Source organism: Triticum urartu, chromosome 6A (genome assembly GCF_056163025.1).
Source record: "Triticum urartu cultivar PI428250 chromosome 6A, HENAU_Tu73, whole genome shotgun sequence".
Classification (NCBI taxonomy): Eukaryota; Viridiplantae; Streptophyta; class Magnoliopsida; order Poales; family Poaceae; genus Triticum; species Triticum urartu.
This window is the reverse complement of record NC_141878.1, coordinates 428,282,719-428,296,185: the sequence shown is the minus strand read 5'-3', so window position 1 is coordinate 428,296,185 and position 13,467 is coordinate 428,282,719. Positions and strand designations below refer to the sequence as shown.

Sequence of the window (13,467 nt, the reverse complement as noted above, 5' to 3'; positions counted from 1 at the left end):
ATGATCCGGCCGGAGTTATAACCCGGCTGGGACTTGGTAAACCAGCAGGTGTCAAGGCAGGTGGTAAACCGGCAGGTGTTAAGACAGACAAGTAAAACAGGCAGTTAACCCAGACGGTAAACCGACCGGTTGTTAAACCGGCTGACAGTTAAGACAGACAGGTAAAACAGGCAGTTAACGCAGACGGTAAACCGGCCGGTTGTTAAACCGGCTGATAGTTAAGACAGGGGTTAAGTCAGATGATAACTCAGCATATATTCTTAAACCGGCAGACAATCTTAAACCGGCAGAAGTTAACTCCCGGCAGACAATCTTAAACCGGCAGAAGTTAACTCCCGGCAGGCAATCTTAAATCGGCACCAGTTAACTCCCGACAGACAATCTTAAACCGGCACCAGTTAACTTCCGGCTGACAGTGGTAACTGGGTTGCCAGGCGTTATGAAGTCCGAGACGTTATGAAGCCCAAGATGTTAAGAAGCCCAAGAAGAGAAGTCATAATAGTTAAGTCTTAAGTCCGAGTTGGACTATACATGTAACCCGCCCCTTCAACATATATAAGGAGGGGCAGGGCTCCCCAAAGAGGGACAAGAAATAAGAAACAATCTTAAAGGGTTAGGGTTAACTGGGAGAGCCGGTTTACGGCGACTTCCTCATAATCATAATGAGAGGTAGCCTCAAACAGCACGTAGGGTTGTTACCGGATGATGTTTCCCGGGGCCCGAAGCTGTCTAAACCCTTGTCTTGCGTTGCGTCTCTCGATTCCACTCAACCCCTCTCAAACTACTACAAAGATGCATTGGCCTCACGACTAAGTCCTCACACTAGGACATCTGCCGTGACGATTCCACGACAGTTGGCGTCCACCGTGGGGCCTGCGCACAGTGGTATTGAGTTCTTGAAGGGATCTCTCCAAGGCATTGAGAAGTTCGCAAATTTTCAAATAAGGAAAGATTCAGTATGAAAGGATTCATATCAACTACAAGTTCATCTGTCAAGATCGGAGAAGTTTTTAGCGGCAGCATATACAAAATTCAGGTGCAAGAAAAGTTAAGGTTCCATCTATGTACGTCGCCGTCGCGTCGTCTTAATCCACCGAGTCCAAGGATGAACCGGTCCGGATCAAAGTTTGCAGGTGAGTCAAGTTAGAGACTAACCGGACGAGAAACAGTTGGGGGTGAAAAGTCTTTTGCTTGGCATCACGGGAAGAGCTAAATCTGCACGCGTACCAAGGCTGTCCGATCACATCAATCAACGAAAGATGCTACTCCTAGTACTACACGGAACCAGAGGCAAATTAGGAGGTGCACAAATATAGCTGCTACTAATGGCATGGACCAGCGTCCGACATGTTTTTTGCGACCCAGTTACGACCACTGTCAGCAAGCCGCAGCTCCGGCATGTTTTCCGCGACCATGTTTTTCGTGATCAAAATCAAACCAATAATGACTCGGAGAAGGATTGGGTCATGAGCGTACAACGTCACCGAGCCGTTTTTGACCTCATGCTGTTCGGCCGTTACTGCTTTTTCGCGGCTTTGATCTGCCTTGTTTCACTGCTGAGCCGCCGCTGGGTCGATCTCCTGCCTTGGAACCTCTCCGGATTAAATCGCGGAACCGCTGACAATGGGTTACCGGCTGTGTCTCCCACTGCGTGGTACCTGCTGCTGTTCCGGCGCACCACGGCGGGTCATCGCGCTGCTGCCAACCATCTTCAAAACGGCCTCGCATGAGCCTGTGAGTCGCCCCGCTGTGACCTTGAACCGCCACACCTGAGCTGCTCTGATCTTAACCCTGCAACATCCTTGCTCCAAGTCAACGTCTATGACTGTACTAAACCGCCCCGGCGCAAGCGGTTTGACACGGTCCGGGTTGACCCGCCCGTTATTGTCAGCTACGGGCTCGGCCGCTCCTCCGTCTGCATCTCCATCGGGATCCAAACCGCCGCCAAGCCTTGCCGCGCTGTGCCCCAGCCTCCTGAGCCGCCGGGCCGCCTTGCGCGTTGCCCATCCTTTGGCTCCACTGCGCCGGGCTGCCTTGTGCACTGCCGCATCCCAAACCGTCTCTGGCCAGTGCCATAACCCGGAGCCGCCTTCAAATCATCTGCTTCGAGCTCAAAAGTCATATTCTGAGCTCGAGCTCAGATGTTCCCTTTATCTCAGCCGTTGTGTAGCGCTAAGATTTGGACCACTGTCAGTATTTTACTCTGTATTTGGAGGAGTATGCCGGGCTTTTTCGCAGGTTGTGGCCCACTCAACCACCGCATTAAATGCAACGGCCGTCATTGTCACAACCACGGCTCAGATGAAGAGTTGCATCATGAGCCACGGCTCAGTCGTCAGCCACCAAACGGACGTCCCCCCACGGCACCCATTAATTCAGCTCCTCCCGCATCCTTCCACTGCAAGATTCCTCTGCTGCCATTGCTCGCTGTCATGGCCATGAGTCAGCAGAGACGGTAGCAGTTGGATCGTGCTCGCCAGTCCCCTCCACTTCACCTGCTTCTGGTTCCATAGCAGCCTCCGGATCAACATGAAGCTTATCATCGATGTAGACAGTAGCCACCAGCGCATGGCCGTGAACTGGCGAGCTCTGTTAAAAAACAAAAAGACCGGAAATTGTTCCAGCTCCCAGTTTTCTTCAAGGAAGAACAGTTGATGCAAAACAAGAACTGCATTCTGGAAACATCCCATCAAAATTATTGGCATACCTGAAATGATCCATTCGACATGCGGGAAACAACACTCCCATCTGATCGTGCAGACGCAGCCTGGTTCACATTTGCCTCTGGACCAACCCCCCCTTCTGAAAACTGAAACCATGCTTCCATTCTTACAAAAAGGGACAAGAGGAAGAAAGATCAGAGGGAGAAACAATTCAAAAACTAGAGCCACGTACCTCAGCGCCGCAGCCGATGCTTGCACCCAGTGTGACCCCTGTCAAAACAGAGTCGTACGCATCACCAATGGATCGCTCCATCTCCTAGTACACCTGAGATCTGTGTGCTCAAACCTTACCCCTGAGATTAGTTCAAAATAAGGCTGAAGCTAGCTCCATCTCTCTCCTTGGGCGTACGAGTTGCCACTGCTACATCTAATTACATGACGTCAATGCCAAAGCATTTTTACCTACATAAAAAAATTTATAAGCAATAATGGCACCACCACCACAAAGAAGCTCTTCTGATCAATCAAGAAATTTTAATGCGACGATATATACAAGTAGCGACAGCATGCAGGGCTGAACAGAAAACAGTCAAAAGCTCATGGAAGGCAACATGCAAGTATGAAACAGAGGACATCAAAGTGTCAAATCCCCCCCCCCCCCCGCGACCAAAGGTTAACAGCGCGCTGATGTATCACATCTATGACTGAACCTGAAAATAGACATAACGTAAAAGAGTTGAAACCCTTCGTTCAGATCCTAATTGACAACATCAACAAGAATGTTACATAATACAGACCCTAACAAACAAGTTACTTTGCTTAACTTCCATTCCTATTTGGCTACTACATTCCTCCTGGCATCCTAAGTTCCATTGCCTTAGTGCAGTTGCTTCGTCGATGTCCCTCGATACCACAGTTTTTGCATCTAGCAGGCTTCCGACGCTGCTTTGGGATGTCGCCACGGTCTGGACAAGCTGTTCGCTTGTGTGCTTGCCTACGGCATATGGTGCAAAATCTGGTCCTCTTGCTAAGTCCTTCATATGGAGATTTTTTCCTACTCGCTGTTGGCCGACCCATCTCCTTCCTTTTCGCTGGTGCCAGAAGCCCGTCCAAGCAGTTGCTTGTCCTTGACATCGAGTCAGTCTCTCCAAAATCAGCCATAGCTTGCTGCCCACTATGGTTCTGTTCTCTTACTACTATCATTGGGTTTGATTGGTTCACCACATCTCCCTTGTCTGCAAGCCTATCCTCTAGACCAAGACCATCTCTAATTTCTGCGTACGGTAACATTACTGACAAGTTCGACTTGAAGAGGTCCATCAACTGATTGTACACTTCCACACTGGTGTCACCGAGCCTGACCAGCTCCATCGCATGCATTACATGGTGAAGTGCCTTTACGCGTACGGGATGTTCTGCATACTGTCTTTCTGATATTGTGCTAAGTGTGCAGCAGTATGTCCCGAGCATCCTTCGTCCACCTCTTCACGATGCTTCGCTTGTATTTCTTTGGCCCAAATGAAATCTAGCACCTGTGACAGAAAAGCCACAACTCAATACTGGATCGGGAAATCCATCATTCAACCAGAAATGAATCAAAATGAACCGGCAATCATTAAGCACAAACTTTCAACACATGACTGCAAAGTAGGCCCATGTGTGCAAATTGTCCGCACTCACAGTCGAATTCATTGCCTCCGTCAAGCATAGTTACCTTGTATGACACTCTACACCACTTACTCTTTTCTGCTTCGCTATGGATTGCAACATATGTCTTGTGTGTCTCGATCTCTTCCACCTGATAAGCTTCACATTCGTACAATATATGACCAAACTGCTCAAACATGGCCCTTGTATATATCTTGCTAGCATGCCTCTCCACTGCCAGGTTTGCTCTCATGAGTGGCCTTCCTTGTATTTCTCATCAGTCAGCATCGTTCTAAAGTAATCTTTTATATGCAATGAGTGGCACAAATGTCGTACGAAATAGATTTTCAAGATAACACTTACAATTTGCATTCTTTTCTCTTCATAGTTCTCCTCTGATTCCCGGTCGAATTGTAGCCTCAAGTATTTGTGCACAAACATGTGCATTGGGCACCCAGGAGGCACGTGATTCTTCAGCATATGGTTCGCACTCTCACTCCTCTGTGAGTTGGTCGTCTTTGTACAAAAAACCCTTGAAATAAGGTTTAGCCCATTTCTTCTGAATCTCGAACAGCCGAGTCATTTATGGGTGTGCCCTTAGTTTGTATTTGTCCAACAGTAATTCCCACCCTTAATCAAATTCATCTTCTGTCAGCATATGGTTTATCACTTTATAAAATCCAGCCCTGAAATCACTTTCTTTGTGTACAGAGCACCCAACGACTCCTTTGCTTACTTCAAAATGTGCCATTTGCACCACCGGTGTGTCACCCCTGACATAATGTTATCGATAGCCAATTCCATAGCACGGTTTTGGTCTACAAAACAAGGGAACAAATCATAAACAACCATCTCTCTGTAGCACGAAAAATATACATCAGCTAGCCGACAATACAGAAGGAGGATTCATCATTTTTCCAAATATAGATAATACCTGCAAGTATTGTCACGAGTGGAGAACCACCCATCATTCTTACGAATTCTGAAAAAACCCACTTGAAACTCTCTTAGGTCTCATCGCAAACAAGAACACCAGCCATAATCACACTCTGGAAGTGTTTGTTAACCCCAACAAATAGGCCGAAAGGCATGTCATATAGGTTGGTACTGTATGTTGCGTCGAATGTTATGACATCCCCAAACGAGTACTACAGCCTGCTGCGCCCACTTGCCCACATCAGATTCTTGATTCTACCTTCACTGTAAGCTTGGACCCTGTGTTCTCGACACCAGCTGTCACCTGCAAAACGTTTACCAAATTTCGTCAGTTAGTAATTCCTGACAACAACTCAATTGATTCATTGAAGTAGTACCTAGAAGCAAAAATTCGTACTCACCGCACACCCACAAACTATTTCCTGCATCCATTTTGTCCTCTCCACGTTCAGCTGGATCTTATTGTATCAAATGCCAAAGCCCTTGTCCCATGAGTACAAATTCTAGAAGTCATACGCCTCACCCACCGAGTCAAATCTAGTGCCAATAACTAATGTAATCATATTATCAGCTGGGTTCCCAACAAAGCTCCTGACAGCCTTCTCAAATGCATTGGCGCGGGTTTGGGCAAGGTGCTGCAGCTCCAATCGTCAACCTTGCGAAAGCAGGCAACTATGAAATTAGTTTCCAAGGTTTCAACCATCATATCATATTAACTAAGTGCATCTTATGCCCTAGTTCTTCTAATCCAGCAGTCAATTTTTCTAAACTCACCTTGAATTTTTTAAATCCTGCAAAAATATGATTTTCCTTCCTATTCTGTCATAATCCATACACTAACTGAGCAAAACTATGACTCATTTTATCCTGCTCCAAATTGAATGCATGATCAAATACATCACTAACCTTTTGTTCCACCCAGGGGCTCGGGGATTCATCTTTCCGGTTGACAGTTCCAAAGCCGGGGGGGATATCTCCCTCCTTTCCACCGCCGCGTTAGCGACCGCCAAGATCTGGGCGTCCGCGCTGCCATCCGCCGGTGCTAGCTCCCCCGCACCCTGCTCCGCCACCAGTCCATCTCTCATCGCCGGTGCCTGCTCCACCACACCCTGATCCGGCAGTTGCTGCTCCGGCACAGGAGGTGGCACCATACTCTCGCCTGCCTCCTCCAGGAAAGAGGATCTGTTCGATGAGGAACCAAATCCATCTCAAGCACTAAATACAGATCACTAATTCAGGGACTAAACCATGGGAAAAAGAAGGATTTACATACCCGCGTATGGACTGCATCAAGAACTCCATGGTCTGTCGCCGGCTCGCCTTCTCTCGACGACTCCAGTCCCCAACCTGCAATAGGCCGAGAAGACACTAGACGGTGCATCCATTTCCCCCTGACCCCACCAACCGGAAAAGGCAACAACCTAATCCACGGATCAGACGTGCACGGCGATTCTGGTCCACGGCTCGCCTCGTCTTAGTCGAACGGCCGTCAGCCCACCGCATACGTATTTCTCAACAGTGTCCCTTTTCCAGCAGCCCACGAGCAATTGTATAAAGAAATGGCCCAGATCTATATGTAGTACTGAACGCCCAGGATAACGAGCTCATTTGAGCTCGGGTCCAATAACTCCACGTCCCTTCGAGCTGCCGCATCCGCGCTTGACCCAGCTTCGCACCACTGGCCTGACATCTTTGCCTCGAACGCCTGCTGCTTCTGCGGCTGAGACGAGCAGCAACGCTTCCAACCCGTCAGGACCATGACCCGCCTCGCCTCTGCTACTGTAGCTCTGCTATGGCCGGCATGCCTCTGCCGTTGCGGCCTCAAACCGGCGCCCCGCCATGGCTCTTCGCTGCTGTGAGGGCTCTCTGCACCACACCTCCGTCTCGCCGGTTCACGCCTCCGACGCTGCCTCGTCTCGCCTCTGTCTGCATCCCCGAGTCATCGCCATGACCCGCCTCTGCGTCGCTGCCTCTCAGTGCACTGAGCCGCCGCACCTCGGATCGCAAACCGGCGCCCCGCCATTGCCCTCCTCTGCCATGGGCCTCCTCGGCCTCCACTACTGCTGAGCCGGCCACAGGCGCCGTTGCTCACCGCTTCCGAGCAGCTGCCACGGCCTTGCTTTCATCGCTCAGAATCGCTGCCGGTTTGCGGGTCGTCTGACTCCGACTCCGCCTCGCCGCCGCATGTATGCCGGCGCCCTTCTGAGTCGCCTCCGCCTATAAGCCGCCTCGTGTTTGAATCGACATCTTGTTCAACCTACGACCGACCTCGCGTTTCGCGAGCCTGCGCCTCCGCTACTTCGCGCTGGTTCCTGCCTCCGCGCGCCTGACCCGCTTAGCGCCGGCTCTCGCACGCCCAGCCGGCTACCGCCCCGCGCCAGCCTGCTGCCTCTGCTCCACCCCGCCCGTCGCCGGGTCTCCACACCAGCTACCCGCCTGTGTAGATGGCAATGAGGAAAGCGTTGCCCGTGCGGTTGGTATTAAGGCCACAGATGAAGACATGCAAGTGGATACATTTGACTTGACTGTCATTGATAATCAGGGAAAACGAGATCTCTTCAGCTGAATGACCATCCTTCGCAAAACTCCGGTTTAATGCCGACTGTCCGTTGTTCGCCTAGCTGAATTTTTCCAGAGGAGACCTTGGGAAAAGCGTCCAATGAGAGGAAAAGATACAGGAGGGCACCTGTTGGCGTAAACAACAGCGATAGTGGTGGTCCGCTTCCTTAGGCTGGTTGTAATGGGGAGTATCATATAATAGTATCATGCATATGATACTAGTCTATGATACTACCTCTCTAATGCATAATACTCCCTCCGTCCGCCAAAGAGCGTACGTCTGGCTCCTAATTTTTTTCCAAAATAAGTGTACATCTGGCTCCCCCGCTGGTAATTTTCCATTCACCCCCCTGGTCTATGCCTCGAGGTCACCGCACCGAGCGACAACCCAATCCTCTCGTCCTCCCCCAAATCGAAGCCGGTCTTCCTCCTCTCCCCCCAAACTCTCTCCCTCCCGATCCAATCCCACATCACAGAGAGTCAATCATCCAATCCAACGCCATTGCTGGTGATGCAGAGATTAATGGCACCCGGTCCATATAAGCTGCCGGTAAGGTGTGCATCAAACCGCATCCATGGAAGGCGGCGGAGGAGAAGAAGCCGGCGATGGCCAGCAAGTCAAGGCCGTCGCGACGGCCGGCGGCGGAACACGCGGCCGCGGTGGATCTGGATCTGGAGGCCCTCGCCGTGCTCTGGCAGCCAGGTTCCGTCCTCGAAGACCAATCGAGTTCGGCGGAGCGGCGTCGGAGCAAAAATTTCCAGGTACTTAGAGCTGGTAGATGGAGCAGGGGTTGGCGGTGAAGCCGGTGTCGGGCACGTAGGCACTGTACCCTGTGGTGGAGCGGTTCATGCGGCTGGGCAGGACGGCCCGGCGGCAAGTGCTGGGCAAAACGGCGCACCGGCAGGTGCCGGGAAAGCTGGTCTTGGGGCTGACCAGGACGCCGTGGAGAAGACAAGCAATTCTACTACTCCGTGAGTACCAGTAGCTCTGTAAGTTTGGCGATGCAAGCTGTACTCCATGAATGAATAATCAAGTCTTGGTCTCTAACGTTGAGGCTTGCATGATCCGTTGCAATACAACGGTTATCTTGTCAATTAGTCCGGCTTTAGTCTGGCCAGATGCAAATCAGTTTAATCTTGTCAAGTATGAAAAGTAGTTGGCTGGATGCAATCTAAGTGTGGCTGCATATCATTGCAATCTTATCAAGTAGGTCGGCTGATGCAATCTTCGATTCGTACTATGGTTGGTAGATGACAGTGTCGTTACAATTTTCGGTTGCATAATTTGTATTATGTTGACGAACGAACAATAAGTCCTGGTCTTTGAAGTTACAGATGCTAGATGTTGGATATGAAAATATCAATTTTGTGCATACTAAATAAACAGTTGGATAAATAATTTTAACCCAAAGTCCAGCATTGCAAAAGTACAGCATTGCACCACATCTAATATTACAACTCCTAGTCAGCTAAGGCCTGCGTGATGCTCTCATATAGTTCGCGATCGCAGTCTAAAACATTAGGAAGATTTCCTGCTCATTCTAGGCCATCCTTGTACATGTGAGGGATCTTGTAGTCATTGCCTCCACCTCTCTTCATGACCTCAATTAAGCAACTTTGTAGTGTTAGGAAAATTCTGTTTATCTTATCAGCATCATAGGCATCATATTCATGATGCACATTGTTTATTAGCTCATCTAAATTGTTAGACACCAGCCTATCAGACACCAGCCTGCATACACACCATAGTCATCCTCGTCAACTTGAAGGTTCTGTAATGCTTCATCCATTGCTTGCACTTCCTCTTCCATGCTTTGGAAAACACCACCTTGGTCTTCAAGTTCGTCATCTACAAGATGTGGTCATGTGAGTAGTTGAATAAGATTTTAATTAAACATAAATTTATCTTACTTACCCGATTCATCTGATTCATGCAGGTCCTCTTCTCCTTGAGCAACATCAGCCTCATGTTCATCTTCTACCTCAAGACATTGCCCCGTGTTTAGATTGAAGTGACGTGCGGGCTGGAGTTCTTCATGCACGATTTTGAAAATCAAAAGTCATAACACAGGTCAAGATTTCTTTTTGACAAATTTAACTATGAATAGAGAATATTTTTACGGTCTTGGCTTTCTATAACAGGCACTTTTGAAAATTGTTTGTCTTGTCGCTTGTACGTTGTCAATGTAGTTTCAACACAAATTTATTTTACTAACCTGATTCATCCGGTTCATGTAGGTCCTCTTCTCCATGGACAACATCGGGCTCATGTTCATCTTCTACATTAAGAAATATGTTTAGATCGAAGTGAACAAGAAGAAGGATTGAACAAGAAGAATTGAATAGTTTAGCAAGGAGTACCTGGGTCCATGTTTAGATCGAAGTGATGTTCGGGTTGGAGTTCTTCATGCAAGGCAGCTCCATCTTCTTCTTGTACAGCTTGCTCATCCAAGGCAGCTTCATCTTCTTCCTGTACAGGTTGCCAATTGAGATCAGGCAACCTGCCATCTTCTTCCTCTCGCTCATCTGGTGCTGCTAAGTTCAAGTCGATGGCCATGGCTAGTGTGTGTGTGTGTGGTCTACTGTTTGGTCCATGTAAGCTGGCTTTGTAGCTGGGATTAGACCATTGATCTCCCTTCTAATTTTTGGGCGCCAAGTACCTTTGTTGTTTTACTAGTACTACAGCCGTTGGAGGGAACAGTGAAAGTTGGAGTACACTTGCTGGCGGGAAGCCATTTCTAGTATTTGGATTCCTTTTTGCTTGTTTGCATTAACTGCACACTATAATCGAAGCAACACAGCCGCTGCCAGCTACTTAAATGAGGAGAGTAAGGGGTTTTATGCAAAAATCCTTAATTTGTCTCCAAAGTGCCAGATGCACACTCTTTGGCGGACGGAGTATCATAGAGTAGTATCATGTAGTACCTTATTTATTGCCATGCATGACACATAGTAGCATAGCATTTATTATGATACGGTATCATGATATGATATTCAACCCTCTCTTTCTTCATTTAATGCTATGACACCTCATCAAAATTGTCTAGTTGGCATGCATGATACTAGCTATGATACTACCATTACGACCAGTCTTAGAGTTTTTCTAGAGCAAAGCAAAGCTTTATAACTTAACGGTGCACGGGCAAATCACCCGAAACACAAACAGCCACAGAAGGCAGTACACAAGTGTCCCAACCGATACTCTCGTTCGGTAGACACGAACGACCAAGTTTTGCTAGTTCATGTGCTACAGTGTTCGTAGTACGACGACAAACATTAATTTCCTGCTCGGAAAACCACAACTTGAGCTGATATTTGATGTCCTCGATGATGGCTGCATACGGTGAGGAATCCACCTTCCTGAGGTCTAGAGCTTCTCGGAGTAGCTGCGAGTCCGTTTCGAAAGTCATGCGAAGCGCTCCGACGTTCGCCGCCAAAGAGACCGCTTGGGACATGGCAATTACTTCCGCCGCAAACGGATCAGTAGTATGCTCCGTTCGTCCTGCACGAGCCAACATCACTTCTCCTATGTGGTCTGTGATGACCACCCCCCAAGACACAAAGGATTCTCCTGGAGTAAAAGCCCCATCAAGGTTGATCTTCACTCGATCTTGTTCGGGCGCCTGCCACTTGCCTTCCATAGCTTCCTTGGTTTTCTCCGTAAACAACTGCATGAACTCTAGTGTGTTGCTAAGCACACGTCTAGTGAGTTCCGACACTGGGATAGGCAGTTCTCCCTCTCGCACCTTGTTTCTGTTATTCCACCAATGCCACCAAAAGGTCAGGATGTGAACTCGCAATTTTTCATCTAGGTCCCATAGAAAGTCTTGCATTGCATGCACGGACGTAATTTGCTCCAACTGAACTCGGATTCGCTCAAGCTGCATATCCCTCCAGGCTTCCTTAACTGACTTGCATTTGACAAAAAGGTGAGCCCCATCCTCCTCCGCTAGACCACAGAATAGGCACTTTGTGGACTCTAGCTTGACTCCCCGCCTGCACAGATTTGTTCGTAGCGCTAGGGATTCATGCTTGATCCGCCAGGTGAACATTTGTATTTTCCGTGGGCATGGAAGCTTCCAGATTCTCTTCCACGACTGATCGTGACTTGTGTCGAGGGCGCCGGCGGGCATGGAGCTGCTGCCCGGGGTACCACCCCGTTTCTGTTTGTCAATCTGCACCTGCAGTTTGTAAGCACTCCGGACCGAATGGTTGCCTCGCTTATCGATATGCCAGGCCATGAAGTCATCTAGTCCCTCCCGGAGCGGGATTTGGAGAATGTGGCTAGCATCATCCGCCCAGAAGGTATCTCATATCAGGTCCTCATCCCAAGTCCCTGTGAGAGGATTGATCAGTTCACTAACATGGGTGAGTAAGCTCTATCCTCTTGGCGTAACTGTGCGGGACCATGCCCTGGGTATCCATGGATCGGACCAGATGTTCACCGCCGTGTCGTTCCCTGTCCACCATATATACCCTTGTTTGATTAAATCCAGCCCTGTTAAGATGCTACGCCAAGTATAAGAAATACCATCTCTCGGTACTGCCTCAAGGATGTCAGAGTTTGGGAAGTATTGTGCTTTCAGAATTCTGCCACACAAACTATCTGGGTTCTGTAGTAGACGCCAGCCTTGACGGGACAGCATAGCGATGTTGAAACTCTGCATGTCCCAAAAGCCTAGACCTCCCTGTGCTTTCGGCTTTGTCAAGGTCTCCCAACTCAGCCAATGCATTGTGTTCTCCTTATCCTGGTGACTCCACCAAAACTTTCCTATGAGTGTGTTAGGTTCTTGGCAGAAGGTTTTGGTAAGATCAAAGCACGACATCAGGAGTGTTGGGATCGCCTGTGCCACAACTTTCACCAAGGTTTCCTTTCCACTCTTCGCCAATAGCCGCTCCTGCCATCCATGTACACGGCCACACATGCAATGCTTGATGTATGAGAAGGTGCGTCTCCGGGACCGGCCAACATGTGGAAGACCAAGGTATCCGTCTTTCCAATCTTCACTCGTGATCCAAACCGCTGACTTGACCTGGTTTTTGGCAGCTATGTCAGTGTTTGGCGAGAACATGATGGCAGACTTCTCTGTGTTGATACATTGCCCCGAGCAGTTTTCATAGAGCTCGAGTATATCATGGAGGATAGCGGCCTCTTCCTGCTTTGCCTTCAGAAATATCACTAAATCATCGGCGAACAACAGGTGTGAAACACTCGACGCGTTTTGGCAAATTTTAACACCGCTAATCCTTCCTTGCTCCTCAGCTTCATGTAGTAGTGCGGACAAGCCTTCAGCATAGATCACAAAGAGATAGGGGGAGAGGGGATCCCCCTGCCTCAGACTACGCGTTGGGATAAACTGCTCCGTGAGGGTGCCATTCACTTTGATTTGATAGCGTACGGTTCTGACACACTTCATAATGAGATCCACCCACCTCCTCCGGAACTCCAGTTTGACAAGCATTGCTTCAAGGAAGTTCCTTTCAACACGGTCATAGGCCTTGCTCATATCCGCCTTTATAGCAGCCACTCCCTCCTTACCACTGCGTTTTTTTCTTAGAAAGTGTGAGGCTTCATACGCAACTACGACGTTATCAGTAATCAACCTGCCGGCGATAAATGCACTCTGATTTTCAGAGATGATATCTGGAAGCACAATCTTTA

The 13,467-nt window shown here is 48.8% G+C and overlaps 2 protein-coding genes across 2 annotated transcripts; both read right to left on the bottom strand.

Annotated features, from left to right (window-relative positions):
* Window positions 1–1,295: 1,295 nt before the first annotated feature.
* LOC125513764 (uncharacterized) lies at window positions 1,296–3,319 on the bottom strand. The gene is made up of 3 exons (XM_087528221.1): window positions 2,896–3,319; window positions 2,708–2,809; window positions 1,296–2,589 (listed from the first exon to the last, which is right to left on the bottom strand). Exons 1-3 carry the CDS (start codon window positions 2,974–2,976, stop codon window positions 2,431–2,433), a joined length of 342 nt encoding a protein of 113 aa, XP_087384347.1. The 5' UTR covers window positions 2,977–3,319; the 3' UTR covers window positions 1,296–2,430.
* Window positions 3,320–3,386: 67 nt separating this feature from the next.
* On the bottom strand, window positions 3,387–6,674 carry LOC125513763 (uncharacterized). The gene is made up of 5 exons (XM_087528220.1): window positions 6,520–6,674; window positions 6,153–6,428; window positions 5,648–5,901; window positions 5,245–5,550; window positions 3,387–5,128 (listed from the first exon to the last, which is right to left on the bottom strand). The coding sequence occupies exons 1-3, from the start codon at window positions 6,546–6,548 to the stop codon at window positions 5,850–5,852; spliced, it is 357 nt and encodes a 118-aa protein (XP_087384346.1). The 5' UTR covers window positions 6,549–6,674; the 3' UTR covers window positions 3,387–5,128; window positions 5,245–5,550; window positions 5,648–5,849.
* Between the last annotated feature and the right edge of the window lie 6,793 nt (window positions 6,675–13,467).

Excerpts from the sequence above, each read along its gene's own strand:
- LOC125513763 (XM_087528220.1), bottom strand. The coding sequence starts at position 6,548 with ATGGAGTTCTTGATGCAGTCCATACGCGG. Across the intron at positions 6,429-6,519 it reads TTGATGCAGTCCATACGCGG|ATCCTCTTTCCTGGAGGAGG; the intron begins GTATGTAAATCC and ends CTCATCGAACAG. Across the intron at positions 5,902-6,152 it reads GCCCCTGGGTGGAACAAAAG|GTTGACGATTGGAGCTGCAG; the intron begins GTTAGTGATGTA and ends TGCTTTCGCAAG.
- LOC125513764 (XM_087528221.1), bottom strand. The coding sequence starts at position 2,976 with ATGGAGCGATCCATTGGTGATGCGTACGACTCTGTTTTGACAGGGGTC. Across the intron at positions 2,810-2,895 it reads GCATCGGCTGCGGCGCTGAG|TTTTCAGAAGGGGGGGTTGG; the intron begins GTACGTGGCTCT and ends GCATGGTTTCAG. Across the intron at positions 2,590-2,707 it reads TGTCGAATGGATCATTTCAG|AGCTCGCCAGTTCACGGCCA; the intron begins GTATGCCAATAA and ends GTTTTTTAACAG.